The sequence below is a fragment of the Nycticebus coucang genome, chromosome 20, assembly GCF_027406575.1.
Source record: "Nycticebus coucang isolate mNycCou1 chromosome 20, mNycCou1.pri, whole genome shotgun sequence".
In the NCBI taxonomy this organism is placed as follows: Eukaryota; Metazoa; Chordata; class Mammalia; order Primates; family Lorisidae; genus Nycticebus; species Nycticebus coucang.
The window spans coordinates 59,056,818-59,078,346 of record NC_069799.1 but is presented as its reverse complement, the minus strand read 5'-3'; the positions used below and the strand labels follow the sequence as shown (position 1 = coordinate 59,078,346).

The following is a 21,529-nucleotide window of genomic DNA, read 5'->3' as shown; positions in this document are numbered from 1 at the left end:
TCTCTCAGGGGCAGTTTTTCCAGCTTAGGGAGTGGACGATGCTGTCTTGAAGGGCTCATTTCCAGATGTGGCTCGGGTTCTCAGTGGCTCATTTTCCTTCTGCCAATCAGCCATCTCTAGTGGCTTCCCATCCAGGGAAAACTTTCCATCTTGGTATGTTCTTGGAGGCTAGACTTCCAGTTTTGTGCTGGTGGAGAGTGGCCTGTTGGGTCAGGGGGTCAGGGATTGGGTTGTAGCAAAGTCCCTACTCAGCCAGTTTTCAATCTGCCCACAAATGGGGACTTTCATGCCTGCAGACCCAGTGGGCAGTTGGCTTTGGTGACAGGATTTAGAGGGTGGGCACAGAGGGTGACGGCAGTGGTCCTGTGTGATGGACTGTTTCCAGCTTGCACAGAATCAGAGACAACAGAGACAGATGGAGGACGCTCCCTCAAAGCCTGGATCCCTTTGGTGTTCTAGGGGACAGTACACCTGGCTGGTACGTATTATACACGAGCAACTGTTTGTAATGAGCAGTGATACAAAGGCAGAAATCGTATCCTGACCTCTAATCTCAGGTAGCAGGAGGAATACGTAATTTAGACTGTATTATCTTGCATATTTAACAAAAGGAAGCTAGAATAAGATGGAATTTGTTTCAGCCAAACCAACCAAGCTGTATCTAATAAGCCAGTAAGAATACCATCCGTAGACTGACTTCTTGTTTATTTTATTTATTTATTTATTTTTTTTGTAAAGACAGAGTCTCACTGTACCGCCCTCCGGTAGAGAGCCGTGGCGTCACACGGCTCACAGCAACCTCTAACTCTTGGGCTTACGCGATTCTCTTGCCTCAGCCTCCCGAGCAGCTGGGACTACAGGCGCCCGCCACAACGCCCGGCTATTTTTTTATTGCAGTTTGGCCGGGGCTGGGTTCGAACCCGCCACCCTCGGCATATGGGGCCGGCGCCCCACTCACTGAGCCACAGGTGCCGCCCTTCTTGTTTATTTTTGTGAGACAGTCTCAACCTGTCACTCTGGGTGTAGAGTGCCATGGCATCATCATAGCTCACAAAAACCTCCAACTCTTAGTCTCAAGTCATCCTCTTGTTTCTGTTTTCTACTTTTAGTAGAGATGGGGTCTTGCTCAGGCTGGTCTCAAACTCATGAGCTCAAGCAGTCCATCTGCCTCGGCCTCCCAGAGTGCAAGGATTACAGCCGTGAGCCACTGCGTCCGGCCTCATAGACTGACTTTAAGGAAGGAGACCAGTGAGGACAGAGGCACTTGAATTCCAAATTCCCAGAGTATGGTTAAGAATTTATCACTTAGAGCCAAAGGAATAAAATTTCCAAGAGGCAACTGGGATCTTTTCATTTTGAAAATGCTTTAATAAGTGTTGACAACACTGTTCTGCAAAATGTAAAGTACTATACAAATTCTTAATACAAAAAGAATAAATTAAAAGCAGATTTCTTTTTTAATTCTGCAACTTTGTCTACAACATACATCTTTTTCATTGATTACAGTTGAACAGAATCCAGTAAAATCATTTTACATGCTCTACAGTCAGTTTCAGGAGCAACCTAATCTTCCCCCCCCCATTGTTAAACTAGAGTCCATTTTACACAACTTGTAATAAACTATTGACGTTAATGTATATGTAAAACTTTACACCTAGTTAACTAAGCAGTAATTGGTCATCTGATAGCACCTGGATGGGGTTTGCTATATTTTGAACTAATAATGAAAACAAATAGGAATTTTTAATAGTTTTAACACTCATCTGCATATAATAAAATTAAAAAAAAATCAACCTGGCTCACAACATAGTCTGATGTTTGTGTTTTTACCAGTCCTCTGGCTTAAACAGGTGATTTCTCATATGCATCCAAAGAATCCAATAGGGACTTTGTATCAGACCAGGGGCTTCATATTTCATCTTATTTTGTTTTAAAGAAATAGGGCTATATAAAGAGTTTGCAAGTGCTTGTATACAATAACTACATCGTTTCCCAGCACACTGATCATTAATCATGTCAGTCTCAAAGGACTAACAATGTATGTACATTTTTTTGTATTAACTGAACACAGCTAAACAGTAAAACCTGTTTTACTTAATCTCTGTCTTTACTACCAGACTATCATGATGTTTGTTAGAACTGTATTCCTGCTCCTATTCCATTTCCTGCTCCCCTGATTCTAAAACATAACCCAAGTTTTCACAAAGGAAGAACTTTTGCCTCTCATTCCTTGTAACTCAGGTGGGCTTGATCTGATTTACTTCAGACTGGCTTCAAACTACTATCCACGTTGTATAACTTGTGACAATGTGACCTCAACATCTTCTCTATTTCTTTTATGATTTTTCCTGTTGCACATAGTCCAGTCTGATTATTCACGTATCTTCTGATTTGGGAGAAAGAAAAATGGCCCAATGTATAATATTTCCAAATAGGGAAGGAAAAAAAAAAAAACTCTAGCTCTGACTGTCAAAATAAGAGCAACAAAAAAAATCCCCCAATCCATCCCCAGAATCACTTAGTAATGTCATAATCAGTTTCTGTGTATCCTGCAGGTATACCCTAACTGTGTTCTGGGAATCGTAATCCTCTTCCACACAAGCTGGGATCACCAGCAGTGCTGGGAGCTGCAGAAAGCAGGCCGTGAGTTGTTCACAGAGGCCAGTGGAGGAGGCCGTGGCCCACCTGGTCCCTGCCTGCTGTGCACACCCTGACTCGGCTCCCAGCACATTCCAGGCTGCCGCAGAGGGAACACCGTGAGTAATTGCTTTGTTCTAGTATCCAGTCTTACCCGCCTGGTCTGGTACGTCTATTGTTATTCTTGGATTACACACACATGAAAAACAAAGAATTTTCTTACGCTAAAACTAATTTCAGTTCTGCTTTCCCACAAAACTACCCCCACCCTGGCTCCTGTCCCTGGCTGTCAAATGCCTTTCCAATAGGAAGTCATCACAAGTGAGAAAAAAACCCTCGCCCCCCCACTTGCACCAACAAGCACAGCTTACCACCTCCGTGTAGACCTTTTTGTGCCATCTTGAACAACCCAACTAAGATTGTGCACTTGTTATTATAAAAGTATTTTTGAGACCTTTGAAGATTGATGGCTTTGAGACCTTTGAAGATTGAAGCATAGCTTCACACACATGTAAACGTGCAGCTCCCACACATGTTATTTTACTTCCTTCTTTCTTCCTCTTTTGGTATCTGCACACAAACGTGGTGCATCAGAGTAACTGACAATGTTGTAGGTACATGGGCCCTTCGGGAGCGGATTTTTTTTTTTTTTTAACCCTGCTCTGCCTGTTGGCTAGTAGACACATGAGTCAAATCTTTTCTACCTAAGGGCATAGTTGGGGTCTTAGAATAAGTGACACATAGAAGTCGGATCTGAGCTCTTTGTCACACAAGTGCTGACAAACATAAAATGAGCCACGACAGTTAAAACGCTTGAATGGATTGCAATGTGCTTTTCCCTTGGTTTCCCATAAAAAAGAAAATGAAACACCTTGTGCAAAAAAATAGGATACACTTTTACTGTTTGTTTTAATGAGAGAACCACTTTTGGCAATTATCACCTTACGTTTACAACAGATCCCAAAAGGAAAGCAGCAGTTGAGTCTTGGGCTGAACCACCTGCGTAGACCAGGGCTAATCGTACATTCTGCTACTCCCTGGGGGTGTCTCTTCCTTGGTGTCCAGACTGATGGAGAGTCTGCATCAGCTGTGCCAGCCAAGACTCCCTCGTCTTCACCTTCACACTGGGTTAGTATTTCAGGCTGTCCACAGAGATGTGGACCATTAAGGGAGGAGGAGAGCCAGGACGCCAGATTAGAGATGGTTGACTTTCACTTGTGTGTAGTAGCAGTTTAGAATGTAGAGGAAGTTTCCTTGCAGAAAGAATGTCTTCCTCTTGGCCCCTCTCGTGTTTTTATTATTTTTTGTTTAATCTTTGGCAGCATAGAACTGATTGTGGTCCTCTGATGCAGTCTGCAGTGTGGTGCTTCCTTTTCATCTTCCCCTTCCCACCCACCCCCAGCCGTCTCTCTAAGGAATATTTCAGGTAGGAGCTGAATATCCCACCAGGTGTCCTCTCCACGAAGTGCTTGGTTGGCCTACAGGTGGCAGTCCTTCCAAATCACCCTGTCCTCCGCCCCCGTCCTGTCTTCCAGTGCTGCTGCTTGTCTACAGGAATTTGATGCTGGCCGGCCTCCCTGATGGTTCCTGGCCTGGGGGCTGTCATGGCAGGGGAAGCTACCAAGGTGCCATTGAGGATTGGTGTCTGGCCCTCTGCGGGCAAGAGAGCCAGGGGACACACAGTGGGACCGGAACCTTCCAGAATGTCTCCTCAGTCAGGTTTTCAAGGGTGAGGGAATGCGGAGACAGGAGAAGAAAAGTGCTGAGGGCCAAAGCTGGTGCAGGGTGACAGTGTGTCTGGGTAAGGCAAATGAGAGGCAGTGAGGTGATCTCAGAATGGCGTTGAGGCGGTCAGATCAGGCCGGGCTGGCTCACACGAGGGTCCCGGGCTTGGCTTTTTCCTGCCCGTACCACTGGACATCAGCTAGTTCTGGATAGAGGGAGGAATCCAGGAAACAGCTGTCATTGTAGCTCCTGTGGGGAACCAAGAAGGGAGACACTTAGGGGAGAAGGAAGGGCACAGACTGGCCTCTCTTCCCCTGGGGCCCAAGCTGGCCGTCAGTCTTCCTGAGAGAGGAGCTCCATACTCCCAACAGCTCTACAGACAGCCACAGACTGTCTGAACCTCGAATAATGCAAACTCTTAATCCTCAAGCTGAGCTGGATCCAGGAGTCACCTGGGAGTTCTCGAAAATACTCAGGTTTGGGCCCCACTCCAGAGATGCTGCTTGAACTGGTCTGGGGTGCACTTGAGCGCTGGGAGCTCTCTAAGCACCCCAGGCCCAGAACTCCACAGCTGCATCCCTTGGGGTGACTTTCCCACACAGTGGCTGCCTGGGTCATCCTGCATGAGACCTGGGGGTGACCAGGTCTCACTAGTAGATTTTTATTCTGTCCTAGAAGAACATTGGAAATGTGAGGTTTCCCTAGAGTGAAACTGAGGTGATATTTTGAATTGAGTTTTTCCAAAAAAAAAAAAAAAAAATCACTGCCGATTGTGCTTTATTCTAAATAACATGTATTATTTTGTGATTATAAAGAAGCGTTCATTTAAAATATACAGGAGTATATACAGAAATAGATAAGTGGCTTTTAAAACAAGTCTATTTCAGGTAGGCGTCACTGTGTTGGCTGGATGGAATTCATTCGTTAAAGTCCATAATCATTACTAGAGAGCCATCACTGAGGAATAATCATCCCTCTGCTGCTCCTTGGGGACAGCCCCTTCCTAACCGCACCAGGGTGCCACCCCACACCTACTCGGGGGAACAAGTGACCCAGGTGGGCCAATGACAGTCCTCCAGGAATAGTCCCTGGTGCAGGGACGCCAGGACAAACAGCTTTGAAACGATGAGAATGAGCTCATGGGAGCAGGAGGCAGAACGAGAGACAGGAAGAGAAGCAGCGACCTCTGCCGCAGCTGCCGCAGCCCCGGTGTCCTCGGTCTTTCACTGTTCTTTCTCACATGTAACTAAGGCTGATGTGGGCGCCGTGGCTCGCGCCTGTAGTCCCAGCACTCTGGGAGGCCATGGTAGGAGGATTGTTGGAGCTCAGGAGTTCGAGATCAGCCTGAGCATCGTGGCAGGTGCCTGCAGTCATAGCTACTTGGGAGGCTGAGGCAAGAGGATCACGTGAGTCTAGGAGTTTGAGGTTGCAGTGAGCCAGGCAGAAAAGAAAAAATTGGATGGAAATCTTGGTTCTGACACAAACACTATCTTTTTAGGACAGACTTTTCCTTAGGGGCTTTGCAGAATATAAGGAACTACACTTCAGTCAGTGTTTCTGAAAGGAGTCCTGGGAGGTGCCCTAAGGAAATAAAATGTTTGATGGACAAATTAGTTTGAGGACTCTGCCCTTTTGGAGCAGTACAGTGTATATGTACATATGTTAAAGGCACTGAGAAGTCCTGCATTGTTTTGTTTCACCCAGAGCTCCCCAAACAGTATCATCTTAACCTTTTGACTGTAAACAATGCCTATAGGTGTTCAAACAAGTTCAGTTTGGTGTGAATGATGCCTATAGGTATGTTTCATTTCTGAGTGCTTTGTGGGGGCAAAGGGTTAAATAGCCTCATATTATAAAATGTGTTTGAATCTTTCATATAGTATCCTAAGTACTTTCTGGTTGAGACTGTTACTGTTAAAAAGTAGCTGAGTACTAATTGTTGTACTTATCACAAATATGAAGTGCTTTTGTGACCATATAATCTGCTTCAGAGGAACTAAAAGTCCACTAGTCCACTATGTATTGATCCCAAGACCTCAAGGGAAGGCCACTGGGTTCAAAGCTTTGGTGTGTGGATAAGGCAGTGGATTAGGAAAGTGGTCTGTGGTGGTTTAGTCCCTATGTGACGACAGAGTCTCAGTCTCGGCTGGACCACAGTACTCTCCTGCTGTTTATCAGGGAGGCTTCTGGGTCACAGAGTCCCACACGGGCGATTCCATGGAGATAATATCAAGTTCTGTATAAGATCATCTAGTTTAGCACATTACCTTAAAAGAAAGCCAGCTGTAGGCCAGGTACAGTGATGGCTCATACCTGTAATCCTAGCACTCTGGGAGACTGACACCAGCCTGATCAAGAGTAAGACCCTGTCTCTACTAAAAATAGAAAAATTAGCTGGGTGTCATGAAGGGCGCTTATAGTCCCAGCTACTTGGGAGGCTGAGGCAAGAGGATCCCTTGAGCCCAAGGGTTGAGGTTGCTATGAGCTTTGATGCCATGGCACTCTACCCAGGATGAAAGAGGGAGATTCTGTCTCAAAAATAGGAAAGGAAAAAAAAAAAAAAAGCCAGTGTAGGCTGGGTGTGGTGGCTCACTCTTGTAATCCTAGCACTCTGGGACGCTGAGGCTGGTAGATTGCTTGAGCTCAAGAGTTCAAGACCAGCCTGAGTAAGAGGTTAAAAATAGAAAAATCAGGTGGGTGTTGTGGCGGGTCCTATAGTTCTAGCTACCTCGGAGGCTAAAGCAGGAGGACCACTTGAACCCAGGAGTTTGAGGTTGCAGTGAATTGTGATGCCACAGTACTCTAGCCTGGGGCAACAGAGTGAGACTCTGAGGTCTCAAAAAAACAAAGAGAAAGCCAGTGTAGAAAATAGGTAAACCATCTCTGAATGTCGGGCCACAGTGTGAAAAGCACTGGCCAGCCTTCCTCCTGCCTCTACAACAACCCAGAAAGGGCTGACTCTGACTAGTGTGGCATGCTTATTGTATTCAGGTTAAATTTATTTACTACAGGAATAAAAGAAGAAAGTATGAAGCTGGAAGAAAAGACGTATTCATCCAACCTTTCGCTGTTTCACACAGACCATTAAGAAATGGTCCCCACCATTAGTAATATACCTAATGTAGTTTTCTGTGTGTGTTTTTTGAGACAGAGTCTTCCCCTATCGCCCTGGCTAGCATAGAACGGCATTATTACAGCTCACAATGACTCCGACTCCTGGCTTAAGTGATTCTCCTGCCTGGGCCTCCAGAAGTGCTAGGTAATATGTGGTTTTGAAAGCCATAAATGTTACTTGATGTCGGTCTTTTATTCTCACGTTTGGCGAAGAAACCTTTGTTCTCTCTGCTCCGTGCCAGCCTTGCCCCTCATTCAGCACAAATTCAGTTCGAGGCTAATAGCCAAGAACTGCCACGTGCTGAGAAAGCGAAGTTAACAGAGGCCATTTAGGAAGCGTTTATTCTTCACAAATACTATAAGCAGGGGGCCACTAAGTGGTCACCTCAGTAACTGTAGGTCAGTTAGTCACCGTCTTATGTGCTGGGATATGAGAAAGATCTAGAAATGGTCTCAAAGCCTTAACCTTAGACCTGATCCAGGGAGGGGTGACTTCTGAGGGCCACTGCCAGAATGCCCCTTCTCAGTTTATACTCAGGGATGTGCAGAGATGTGAGGCCTGCCAGGGGTACGGTCTAAGGCAGGGCGCTCTGATGACAGGTGGTGAATTCATGCGCCTCCGTCATCCACATCTTAGTGAGGCTTGTGCTTTATAACTGCTTCACCTAGTGTTTTATCTGCACCCCCCACCCCCACCACCCTAAGATCTTAGAGGGAGGAATTTCAATGGAACTATTTTTATATAAATTTTGTAAATGGATTTTGTCAATGTCCTTTTCACCAATTCTTTCTCTTCATAGTTTATTAATACTTGATAAGGCTGTCTAGCCGGCTTAGGTGCTGCTCTCTGTATTTCAAGCTGTTGTGACTGCACTTCCACAGCAGCCCTTTAAAACTGGCTTAATTCTCAAGTTCCCACTACCATTCCTCTCAGCAGATGACTGGGCCCCCCACTCTGGGGGAAGAAAAGGTGATTCTTTCTACTGCAAAAAGGTTGCTTTCGTGGCTTCATCCTACATCTCTTCTCTGGCAGTGGACAGTGAGGTGTCCATCTTCCTTTATTCTCCCCAGCTGCAGTAAAAATTGTCCTAACTTGCTTTTCAGGCTGAAGCCTTGGTCTTTCTCTATGGTGGAGTGAAAACATTTTTTATCTAAACGCTGCCCTCTGCCTTGTTTCCACATCTGTGCTTTTGCCCTTAGAATGGCCTCTTTTGATCGAGCTCCCCCGGCTAAGCCCACGGCAGGCCTCTGAGGCTGGGCTTAGTGTAGCATCTCCACGAGCTTAACAGTGATGTCCCCACCTCGGAAGTTCTCAGAGAACTTAACACGTAAGTACAGCAGTTTCTCATTTCCCTTCGGTATCTGTCTCCTGATAGATCAAAAAATTGAACCCTGAGTATATTCCAGGAACTGTGCTAACAGTTCCAAGAATTCACATTCAAGAATTTGAAACCTAACAGACTTACAACTACTTATCCATGTGTGTGTGGTGTCCTTATCAGTTGCATTATCCCTTGAAATGCTATTGGATTTCACCATCTGTGTCCCAGTTAGGAACCAGACCAGGTATGACTGTTTCCTGCAACCTAGAGTCATGCTTTGCCTTCACCTGGGGATCCTGATAAATGCAGACTGCGATTCAGTAAGCCAGGTGGTGCTCGGGTCGTGTCTATTAAGCTCCCGTTGTGGTGACTGCATTTTGAAAAGCAGAGTGGGTTCTGCAGCGCTGGGTACAAAGTGCAGATGTAACTCAAGAATGGCAGAGTGAAATTCTATTGATCTTCAGGTGATCCTGGATCAACTCAGTCCTTTTCATGGGCACCAGTTACTAAACTAAAAAACGTCTACAGGTATTTGTATGTACACAGAGCCCAGAAAAGTCTAAACGTACTTTATGAGTCTTTTCTCAGAAGCAGGATTGGGAATAGCTAATAACATCTGATGGAAGAACATATGTATACACATACAGTTCCCCATCATTTGGGTGGCCCCTTCTGGAAACTACGACACAGGGAAAGGCAACACACAGGCGGCACATCTGGGAGGCACAAACGCATGGGCAGAAAGAACAAAACATCCCCTTACGATACCTCTATTCATCAGGACTTTGGTGAGTTGGAGACTCAGACCCATCCATAATGGGTGAGTTTGTTGTTGCTTCTCTGAACAAAAGAGGAGAGGAGGAGGAAGAGAAGAGATGTCATGTTAAAGAGAGGAACTGACACAGACGTGATTAGTAGCTTACTCACACACTGGAAGGGCCAGTTGATTAGACACCCAAGGGTTAGCGACAAATACATAACACAAGTCCTGCAGAACATCCAGTCCCCGTAAGACCTCTTTAGTTCTGTTAGGAAGACAGGCTTTGGCACTTTTTACCTATTGTCTCATTTTCTTATCACATTTCAGAGAACGGTAATTGTTTGTTAATGATAATTCAACTTCATCAGGCAAAACTGTTTACTTCAAGAACTAAAAATATCTTTTTGTTTCTAATTTGTCTTGAGTCCTTACTAGGTACATGTGGTGAAAGAGGGAAGTTTCAAGACCAGCTTAAGGGCAGAGGCCTGTGAGGGGTGTTTGTGAACTTCAGAACCTGTTGCCATCAGATAAAACAACCATATACAGTAGAACCTCTATAGCTGACCCCTCCCTAAGTGGCCCTAATTTTCACAGACCTGATATATGCTGCATGTACAGATATTGCCCAGTTTGTTACAGTCCCTTGGGTGTCACCTTGCAGGGTTCTACTTTATTTGGATTAGGTGAGACTGGACAAGACCCAGACAATCTGGAGAATCTAGAGGGGTATCTTGAGATTTGGTGTTTCTTATTTAGAGGAGATGGTCTAGCCCAGGCATCCTCAAACTTTTTAAACAAGGGGTCAATTCACTGTCCCTCAAGACCGTTGGAGGGCCAGACTATAGTTAAAAAAAAAACAAAACAAAACACAAAACGATGAACAAATTCCTATGCACATATCTTATTTTGAAGTAAAAAACAAAACGGGAACAAATACAACTCACACTGCTTCATGTGGGCCGCAGTTTGAGGACGCCTGGTCTAGCCACTGGAGGTATGTGTACAGAAAATGTGTCATTTCTTTTATGCATTATCTTAGTGAGACTCTTGGACCCTAAATCTTGCAGAGGCTGCCTGTCCACATAGGCTAGAGCTGGGGTGTGGCTGGTGAGTGGGTGCTGTTAGTGATCTGTAATAAGGACAGAGGGGTAGCTAATGCCCAAAAGACAGACCAAGAAAGAGTGGACGTAAGAATACTGTAGTTGGGACTACAAATTCCCTTCATTCCAAAAGAATAAGAGAGACAGCACAGAAGATGTAGTTCAAGGATTGCCAAACTTGTGTGTATGCATCAGAATCTCCAGCTGGGCTAGTTAAGACACAGCCTGCTGGGCACCACCCTTGGAGTTTTGGATTCAGTAGGTCATAGGTGAACCCAAGAATCTGCATTCCTGATGACAGCTCTCCTCTCTCCCTGGCTGACTCATGCTTCTAGTCTGGGGACAACACTTGGGAAAGCAAGGGTTTAGGGTCATAGAGCTGAAGTTCCGGCTCCCTCCACAGCTGTCTGACTGTGGGCAATGCTCTTATTTTTTCTGACTTTCATCTTTAAAACTTGCAAGCTTGCAGTGGGGATTATAGGAACTCATGTACTAGAAGTGCCCCACCTCTGAGTACACAGCAAGCACTCAATCAACGTTAGCTCCCCTTTTCCCTTGCCAAAAACTAAGGCTCCAAAAAACTTGGTGTGAAGTCACTACAGATAAATTTGAAGAAACAAAAATGGCAAGTGTGGGAGTCTGAAAGGCAGTTCTAGAACTGTGGTTTGCTCACAAGTCAACTCACGGACAGCTGTCACACTTTTCCAGACATCCCAAATGATGCTCCAGGAAACCAGAAACTGTGGAGAAAGCTGGGTATGGGGACCCTTTACTCCTCTAATCAAAAGGTGTTGACAAAATGCAATATTCACTTAGAGGTGCTGTCTCAGGAGCAACAGAAGAGGCAGGGATAGTAGACTCAAGCAGGTTGCCTGTGTCTGCCAGGCCTTCCAGTAGTTATGATGCTATGTGCCTACATTTAAAGCTGCACAAGGAGCAGACCTTTGGTTTCATTAATTTTGCTGTTTGTGGCTTCCATTTAAAGGAAAGATTTCAAGGTACCTGATTGCCTTTGCTGATAAAGAACAGGTGGTTGGCCAGGACAGAGCCTGACACCCAGCCAGCAGGCATGCTCAGAACATCTGGCTCAGACTGGGCACACAGAGGTGCTTAATTAGCTCTTTCCCCCACCCCTGATGCTCTTGTCTGGCATGTTGAGTTGGCCTGGATATAAACCAAATCCAAGCTATCTGGAATTGTGACTGAAGAAGCAATATTTCAGTTTTTGTTTCCACCTACTCATGTCCCAGGGACCGTGGCCTACCCTAACAGAGCACAGAGAATTCACCCTTCTATCTGAAGGGACAGCCAGATAGAAGGAAGGTGACAGCATTTCATGAGGAATTTCCCCAGTAATAAACCCTCACTGTTCGCTTACTGACATATCCTTATGTCACCAGGATCTTAATGTTTATGATACTCTCTAGCGCATGCAGTCTGGAGCCTGGAGAAAGCAGGTCAAGGCCTGGAAGGAGAACTCACCCAGTCTGCCAGGTTAGGATGTGGTGGGGACTGCTTGGGGGCGTGGCTCCAACTTCACTCGACGGCGTTGAGCTTCTCTGGCTTTGAGGTAAGGCAGCTGTGTGCAGGGGGGTCAGAGAGAAGACAGGGATCAGACGCAGGTGAAGGAGCTTGCAGCTTGTGGCCCATACCAACCCTGTGGCCAGGAGTCACCATTTCCAGTTATGCTGCATATGGCCCTGTGGCAGGGTCTCAGTGGGGAAGCATCTATGCATCCTACCCACCTTTGCATCCCACCCATTACATTTTTAAGCTGACCTGGCATCCTAGGTCCCTGCTTTGCCACCAGGAACTGGCCATAGGGATGGTGGCAGCTTCCATAGTAGAGAAGAACCTGAAGCCCTGTAGGCCCTTGAGGGAGATCTGAGCAAGGCCTCAGGGCACTTTCAGGAGTGGGCCTGTATGAAAATGCTGCTCTCCCTTATGAACAGGTAGCCTCTGGAAAGAGCCTCAGAGCTCTCCTCCCACTGTGTCAGGCTCATCATTTCCCACTTGGAAGAGGGCAGAGCTTTTTGACTAGGAATTTGTCGTTGTGGATAGCTCAGAGTCTCCCTGGGAAAATTACATCCTTTGCTTTCTTGGGAATTGAAATCGTTTCATCAGTAAACCTCAAATACAGCTTCTTAAAATTTTTAGTGTAAAATATATTCCAAAAGATCTACTTACTCTTTATGTAGAGCAAATCTCTTACAGAAGCGCTACAATTTTGATAGAACGTAAGTAGTCTTGCCCCTTTGTCAGTGATTTTTTTACAAACCAGTGGTTTTTCTAACAGGGTCACAGACAATCATGCTTTAAAAATAGTTCACATAATTTACTCACTCTCGAAGTCCTCCTGAGAAGTCAATGGAAAATTTCATTTTACAGATGGAGGGACAGAAAGAAGGCTCCAGGACCCTTAAGTCCATGGTACACTGACGATTGCCTGAATCATTTTAATTCTGGACTTTGGAGCTTATCTTTGGGCCAAAATGCACCATATTCAATGGGTCCATGGATGTAGGGGCAGAATGCCCTGCTCTCTTGAGGCCCCAAGAATCTCTCCTTCACTCCCCAAAGGTGACCGTCCCCCACATTGCCTTTAGGTCCCTGCCCCCTGATCTTTGCCTTTATATAAAATCACCCTCTTATTTACTGACTTGGCTTTCTTCCCACTTCTTCTGACTCTCATTGTGTTCTTGAGATACACCAGAAATAGTAAACTCACTCCATTTCCCTTCTTCTGAGTGGTATATTATTTTTTCCTTATTGAGGGAGAGGGAAAGGATGGGTTCCTTCGCTTTTTACTAGACTCAGTACTGCTCATTGTTCTGAGTACAAGAATATAAGGTAAACCTTAGCTTGCTTATGGACATTTTCAGACATAATATCAAGGATACCGAATGCACTTTGCAAACGTCACTTTGTGGCTGTAACATAACATCATTGAAACCGGAAAGCCAGGAGCAGTCCAAGGTTATCTACCAAGACATGGGATTGTCAAAGGCAGAACTCCAGCATCTCAGCTGTAGCCAGCCTGTGCCCCCCTGGGGAGGCACTGGCCAAATCTCAGGGCGGCATGACCCAAGCCTACTTTCCTTTGTGAGGCTATGACTGGGGTCTGAGAGCCTCTGACTTCCTAGAACCTGCTTGTCACTAGGGTAAGGGTGCACCTTTGGCTGAATAACTCTGAGGCACAACTTCAGGTACCTTTCTTAGCTTTCTGTTCTTGTATAAAGTGGCTAAGGGAGGGGACGGGGGAGAGAGTTGGCCCAACCCACTCTGGAGGTGCAGGTGACTGCATGCTCAGGGTGAGCGGTAGGGGCTCCGTGAATCTCCCACTTCTGACAACCAGGCCCCCCGACCACCCGCACCTGAGATCTAAGCTCCCACTGCCCCCCTTTCTCACCTGACGTGGCCTTGCACATCTGGGGCATCCTGGTGACCCTGCTGTGCGCCACGAAGGTGCTCTGGGAGGAGGTGCTGTACTGCGAGCCGCTGTCGGAGGAGGTGGAGCTGGTGTGCGACAGGCGGCTGTGCTCCTTGTGCGAGGCAGTGGAGCGCTGGTACCACTGGCGTAGCTCGTCCGAGACGGCGGTGCGGCCCGCGCCCTTGTCGTGGGCGCCCTCGCGGCCCAGCGAAGGAGTCCGCAGGATCTGTGAGCGCGACGGCGTCAGGCGGCCCGCATCGCCCTCGTCGCAGCCGCCTCGCCAGCTCTCCTTGAACAGGCCGCCGGCCGTGTAGGAGTTGGATGTCTTGAACTGCGCCTTGACGCTGTAGTGGCCCTCCTGGTCGCTCTCCAGGCTGCGCACCACCACGGGCGTGGCGCTGCCCTCGATGTACAGCGGGTACTCCTTGATGCGGTATTGCGAACTGGGCTGGCTCTGGCTGTGCAGGTACACGCCGCCGCCCGCGGCCCCCACGCCGCCGCGCGCAGCCAGGTTGGGCATGCTGCCTGAGCTGCCCGCGCCCAGCGCGCCTGCCGCCCGCGCCCGTGCCCGCTGCCGCTGGCGCGCCTTGGACGGCGAGTCCTCGGCCAGTGTCGAGTAGTTGGCGTTCATCTGTGCCGGGTAGTAGTGCTCCGAGCTCGAGTGGCTGGTGCACGACGAGCAGTCGTCCATGGGGTCTGAGCCGTTGCTGCTACGAGTCCTCGGGGTGTAGAAGTCGGGGCTCCCGGTGTCGTTCTCCGAGCCCAGGAGCTTGCCCTGGGACTCCAGGCTGGAGCTCCGATGTCTAAAGTGCAGTGCGAGGCTGTGCAGTCGCGTGGGGCTGATGTCCACTGACCTGCGGGGAGACGGCCTGGTTGGGGGTCCTAAGAGGGATGCACTGGGGACCCCACAGGCTTTGGACATGGGGAAGAGCAAAACCCACTCAGGCTCAGAGTGGCCTGGGAGTGGAGGGGGGTGGCATCTGGGGACCCACAGTCTGAGCAGGGCTGGCTACTGGGGGTGCCTGGAGGCGAACCCGGGCCTCGCTTTGATTCCCAGTGGGAAGTGAAGCCAGGACTCACATGAGAGTTTCCTCTGGAAAAAGCTGGCCAGTACCAGGCAGGTTTTTATTTTTAAAGGTGGAAAATGAACTTATGGATACAAAGAACTCCCAGAATCACTATTCTGGTGTTATTTTAAACCAGATGAAATGCCCATTTTTGTAGCCAGAAGAGTCCAACCCGGGCCCTTGCTATGGTTTAACCAAATACTGTTAAAGAAATCCACAAAAATAGATTCCCATTTCCTGTGCAAATTTGAAAATGAAAGCTTGGCGGAACATTTGAAAAGTGAATGATGCAAATATTCACCATGCCATTACTTTGTCTACACTCCACTCTGCTTCAGTATCACATGGCAGATGATGTTGCCAGATGTTGGGACTTTGTGTGACTTTCACAGCAACCTCCCAGCCAAGGACAGGAAGATTAAGTTCCAGCTGTGACCGCCACCCGGGTGGAATCAGAAGCTCCCACCATGTGACCCTCCACAGCCTGGTTTTTCATCTTTTTAGAAAATACAGGTGTGATTCACCAAAGCCTAATTTTTGCCTGTTTCTTTTGCTGATTATGAATTCATATCCTTAAGGCACCAAAGGAAGCCCAAGATAAATTTAGGCCTCAGTAGAAAGTTATAAGAGGACTATCAAATAGAGATGAGGCCATCAGAGTGAGGTTGTTCTGGTCCCAGCTCTTCTGCTAACCCAGCCAGCCTCTCCTGCCTGCAGGTAGATCAGGAAAGCTCCTTCCATGCTGACTGGATTCCAAGTGCCCCCAGGATGTGGGCAGTGGGCTGTCATGGGTCTCTTGGCTAATGGGGCTGACTGATGTCAACTCAGTGGTTTAAAAATTCAGCTTCACTGATCTTCCTAGGTTCAAGTCCTAGCTCACCTGTCACGTGGGCCAGTTTGGGGCCAGCAATGCCTACTTTTACAAAAAGGAAGGTCCAGTCTGAGGAGGGAGATGGCCAGAAAGCCTGGACTCACCTTGTGGAATGGACATAGTGGGGACTCCGGACCCGCAGGTCTGGTGTGGATGGCATGCTGGACTGGGAGTTCCAGTGAGGGAGGCTGTGGATGGGGCTGTTCTGCAAGGAGCTGCTTCCCCCTCCTGCTTCGGCGCAGCTGCCCGTGCTGGGGAAGCGCTTGTGGCTGCTGTGAACCCAAGGAAGCCGTGTTGTCACTGCTGGACAGATAGCACCTCCAAAGGGCTGGCCAGCGTGGGACACAGATCTGGGTGTGGGGAAAGCTCTCCCAGGACTCCCACCTCACTCCTGCACATCTCTATCATGTGGGGTCCTGGTCCCTGAACCTCCCCCACCCCAGAAGACCCTAATCAGCCTGCTTTGTAATGGGCACAGTGAGACTGTCCCTTAAATCCCTTGGCCTCACAGTTTGTTTTCCAAGTGACAAATATTTATCTCTTGAAGCTTTATCGGGTGTAATGAAAGGAAATGAGAAAAGCAAAGAACTGGACCCAAAATTCCTTCCCTCAAAACCTTTTCTACGATGTCAGCCCAGTAATGAGCTGATATTATGCAGTTCCCATCACAGCTGTTTGGCTCCAGAATTCTGCTGGGTGATGGTTTAAGGTTCTGAACCCTTCAGGGATTCCTTAGAGTGGACTCTCACTTGCCATTTTGGAGTAGTGCTGCCTAACATTTCCTAATTAATTCCTGTGGAATTTAGCAACATTAAAGCCATCTGCCATCACCTTGATGGTGAGCCAAAACTCCAATTTCCCCTTGAACGACCAAGCTGTACCTCAGCAGCATCAGCAGCAGGGGGCACTGTGGGCATAGCACCAGGGAAGGCAAACCCAGGAGGAGGAGGAACCACGTGGTGCTGGATTTTGTGCCCCCACTTTGATTCTTCCAGAGCATGGACAGTGGCCTCCTTTGGCCTTACTCAAGCCCCAGCTCACCTGGAATGGCCATGGGAGGAGCGTTTCTTGACCTTCTCATAGGGCTCATCCAAAGAGGACTCACTCCACATCTTGGGCTTTATGGGGGACTTGTCATAGTCGCTACGGTGATAGTGCATCTGCCTGAGGCCCTCCAGGGACTGGGGAGGAGGTGGCCTGTTGTGCGATGGTGGCCGAGGAGGAAGTCCCTTGTGAGGAGAATGTAAGGGGGATATTGTGCTGGTAACCTGAGAGTCTTCTGCACAAAGAGAGAGAGAGAATGGTCACCCTTTCCACAAGACCAAGACACCCCACCCACCTGTACCTCACCTGGCCCCTAGGGGCCACACAGCCAAATCTACACCTTTCCTTTACCCATGTAATGAAGAGCCCTGGGACTCTTCCCCAGTTGCCAAGACAGGTTGAGACAGGTCAGGCCAGCCCTGAGCAAACCAAGTGTCAACTGCCCCCAGAATTAATTGCATGTGAAGAGACCTTCTGTCACTTCTGATTAGATACAGATGGAGTGAAGTCTAAATTTTATGAAATACCATCAACAAATGATCATGTTACACCAAACAGCAAAGCATAGTTATTACCATATTGTAAGTTTTCTTTCACTAGAGACCAGGCATCTGATTTGCTTTGGGGCAGTCTGAGCCCCAAAGAATTTTGCCTGTTTTGTTCACTACTATGTCCTCAGTGCGAATGGCAACTCACACACAGTAGGTGCTCAGGACGTCCTGGCTGGAAAAAGAAATGAATGAAACGACAATCTGTCCAGGGTAATTATCTGCTGGGCGGGTCTGGGTATCTACTCTGCTTTTTTCCCAGAGCTATCTATATTCTCTTTGGTTCTTGTATACATGTATTTTAATTTTGAAACTGCCTTAAATTCTCTGGGAAGGAGATGGGCTATGAAGATTAAGTGCTACTAAATTATTCTCTGCCTTCAGGGGAGGGATGATCCTCAGGGTGATAGAGGCCTGTGGAAACAGTGAATTCAGTTAGCCCAGGAGAGGCTGTGGGAATGGCTGGCCTTGAATGGGCAGAGAGGAGGAAGGAGAGAATTTGAGCAGGGGGTGAGGGGAGGGCTCTGGTCAGTGTAGCGACCCTCTGCGTGTGCCGTGATGAGAGGGAGCCCAGCCTGTGAGGGCCTGGGTCTGCAACTGTTTAAATAAGGATGCATCAGTGTGGAAAAGTCCTGTTTTAGAACTATTTGCCTGGCAGTACTGAAAAAGGAGAAAGGCAGGGAGAAGGCACTGGATTGGGGAGGGGGGGTCCCTGGGAAGACATCGGGACAGGGTAGGTTGGCACTGAGAAGACGGAGGAGGGAGCACCTCCACTTTCTCAGAGAAGGCTGGGGGTAGGAGCTGGAGAGCAAAATCACACAAAAACAAACCTCCGACCCCCTAACTGCCTTTCACCTGCCCCTAGATCCATGGGCAGCTATCATGCCCTTCACTCTGGGTTCTCCACTCCCAGCCGTGCACGTCCACTATGCTTCCATTCCTACTTTGCCCTCTCAAATCAGTGAAGGAAGAGTCTGGAAAGAAGGAACCCGTGATGGAAGCATGGGGTGCAAAGGGAGGTGATAAGGCCTCTTACGATGTCCAGGGGTCTGGAACAGGGGGACAAAACCTGAGTCACCAATGATGCCTCAAAATCAGATAACGACATCATCTATTGCACTAGATTGTTCTTTTCCCCTCCCCTGGAGAGAATGGGCTAGGATCTCTGATATTCCAAGCAAGCCTCCCTTTGGCCTCCAGGCCTGCCCCACCCAAGGAATGAAGCAGATGATAAAAATAGTACAATCTGATTTCTAACAGCAGGGCCAAGACAAGTCTGTAAATCACCCTCCAGGCTTTCACCCACATCAAGACCAATCATTATTATTACTGCAATTATGATTATTACCATAACTAGGATAGACCTTTTATGTTTTCCATCTGAATAGGCACTTATCACTGCCTACCCGAGGTTTCCCTACAGGGCAAAAAAAATTAACTGCCACTTAATATATTTCCATGTAATTAATGCCCTTCTCTGCTGGTGCTTTGGTTTAATATACACAGGAACATTCTCAGAGATGATTCTGTGTTTGGAATTCTTATTTCACCTATGTTTGGTGATGGTGGCAGCCACAGGGAATCAGTTCTGCTTTTCAAAGAATTTTCCAAAAAAATATTCTGGGAACTTCCAGGTTTTAAGAATCCAGTGTATACTATGGAGTACTACTCTGCCATTTAAAAAAAATGAATTAATACCTTTTGCAATAATCTGGATGGAACTGGAGACCATTCTCCGAATTGAAGCATCTCAAGAATGGAAACAGAAACGTCATCTGTACTCACTATTAAACTGGAACTAATGGATGAGTAAAAGTCAGTGGAAATCAAGCAGGGGGTTGGGGGGAGGAAGGAGAAGGTCAAAAACCTTCCTAACGGGTATATTGAACACCATCTGGGTGATAGGCACACTCACAATCCTGACTCAAGTATAACAAAATCAATACATGTAACCCAAAACATTTGTATCTCCCCCTCAGTGATACTTTGGTATAAAAAAGAAGAATCCATTTTCAGTTGAAATAAAGTGTGGCATGAGGTTACAGAAAGTGGAAGTGGGAAAATTAAAGCTACAAAAAGTAAACTTGCAAAAGGGTAATTATTATGAGGTAACTCAGGATCAGTGGGTTCTAGTGAAGAGACATTTGCCTGCCTTGAAAGGGAAAGGACAGGAAGACATGATAACCACAAGCATTTGGAATGTGATACCACAAGGGGAAGACGCAGGGGAACTCAGTAGAGTAAAGGGCTTTGGAGAATATTGTTCTGGGAAGAATTTAAGGCATCTTAACGTGTCAATTCACAGGCAAATAGATGAGTAGTAGAAATTTGTTGTTATTTTGTTCCCTACCATCTAAGCTCCGTTCTGCTAACAGATTCCTCATGTTTCTACTGTTTTATTTGGTGTTAACCTTTCTACTTCTGGGTGTGGACCTAAGAGATGATATTGGCCACTCAGAGCATACCATGCCATAGTCATGTTGATAAATTCTAGGATGAGCCACCGATCCTGTCAGAGCCAATGATCTATGCAATGCTCTTGGATGCTTCTGCTTGAGCTGAGGAGAAATAAGTATATTCTCCTTTCCTGCTGGAATTGGAACTATGGAACAAAGCTCAAAATGTTGGGCGCCACCATGAAGGAGAATCTGCCAAGGGTAGAGCCAACACTAAGATAGTAGCATCAGGGGACATATCCTGATGACTGAGTTTGAGCCCCTGAATCAAAATTCATCTGCCTATTGTCTGTCCCTTACACTTCCATGGTACATAAACCAATAAATCCCCATCTTGATTTTTTTTTTTTTTTCAGTTTTGGCCGTGGCTGGGCTCGAACCCACCATGCCTGGTATATGGGGCCAGCGCCCTACTCCTTGAGACACAGGCACCACCCCAACCCATCTTGATTTTTTTTAAAAAGATCTCAATGCGGAATCAAAAGACATTTTTCAAGCCCTGACCAGGTGTCTAAAGGGCCATCTCCTCTTATTTTCACTATTGTCTTAGAAAGCCAATAGGAGGGTTTGTTTCATCCCTTCCTACTATACCCACACTCTCCTCGAGGGTTTTAAGCATTGATTTGTAATCCAATCAGTCTCTACCCTTTTCTATCAGATATTATGAATCCTCAAAAGGAAACTACATATGGTGTTCAGAATTCTCCATCTAGTTAAAAATGTGGTCTTGGCTACTCAAAAAGTAAAGCCCCACTCACTAGATAATCACCTTGACTGTTACCTCTGGGCCACTAAAATTCTAGTAACCACCTGTTTATGGCGCGCCTACCCACTCCCAATCAGATGAGTGAACACTGGGAGATGAGGGAGCCTGCAGGGAACCCGGCTGCCTCTTGGACCTGCAGTCCTCAGACCACATTCAGAGTCAGCCCTGTTTCACCTGAGCTCCGAGTCCTTCCAACAGGAAGTGGATCACCTACCATCCTCAAGAACAAGGGCGTCTGAAAGGGAGCTATCTTCACTGGCAATATTTCCATCTGAGGAGACAAAAAGCAAATGCCCATGAGCTTAGCACATTCCTTCAACAAAGCCCCAAACTGTGTGCTCACCACTCCCTCCTATGCTTCTCTTTCTAATCAGGAAGAACCCACGAGATACAATAAAAATGCTGTGGGGCATTTCTTTTGTGATGGGGTCATTACCTCATCCTCCCCGCCTGCCCGATGTCACAGTGCGCCCCAGTCTTTGTGTTTCTGTGTTCTTGTTTCATGAGCTCCTGCAATGGGGCCTGGCTTAATATCCCACATAAAGGCTGCCCCAGCCTGGTTAGGCCACCTCATTGTCCCAGCACAAACTCAGGGCATGTACAAACGAAACCAAAGGAAGCCAGCTGCTGTTTATTCTACAAACGTGAAACTAGGGGAGGGAACTTTGCTTTGGTCTTATGGTGGTAAA

General features: G+C 47.2%; 1 protein-coding gene across 9 annotated transcripts in view; it reads right to left on the bottom strand.

Moving 5' to 3' along the window:
• Positions 1 to 1,345: 1,345 nt before the first annotated feature.
• The window catches only part of FRMD4A (FERM domain containing 4A), a 607,160-nt gene continuing 586,976 nt past the window's right edge, over positions 1,346 to 21,529 (bottom strand). For 7 of the 9 annotated variants that reach the window (XM_053572753.1, XM_053572754.1, XM_053572751.1 and 4 more), the window contains 6 exons: positions 21,055 to 21,111; positions 17,068 to 17,305; positions 16,131 to 16,298; positions 14,068 to 14,942; positions 12,141 to 12,237; positions 1,346 to 4,611 (listed from right to left, as the gene is read on the bottom strand). In XM_053572753.1, the coding sequence (XP_053428728.1) occupies positions 4,509 to 4,611; positions 12,141 to 12,237; positions 14,068 to 14,942; positions 16,131 to 16,298; positions 17,068 to 17,305; positions 21,055 to 21,111 (1,538 nt within the window). In that variant the 3' untranslated portion in view covers positions 1,346 to 4,508. Of the gene's footprint in view, positions 4,612 to 9,566; positions 9,639 to 12,140; positions 12,238 to 14,067; positions 14,943 to 16,130; positions 16,299 to 17,067; positions 17,306 to 21,054; positions 21,112 to 21,529 lie in introns of all 9 variants that reach the window. The other 2 variants (XM_053572752.1, XM_053572748.1) reach the window with 1 other exon arrangement.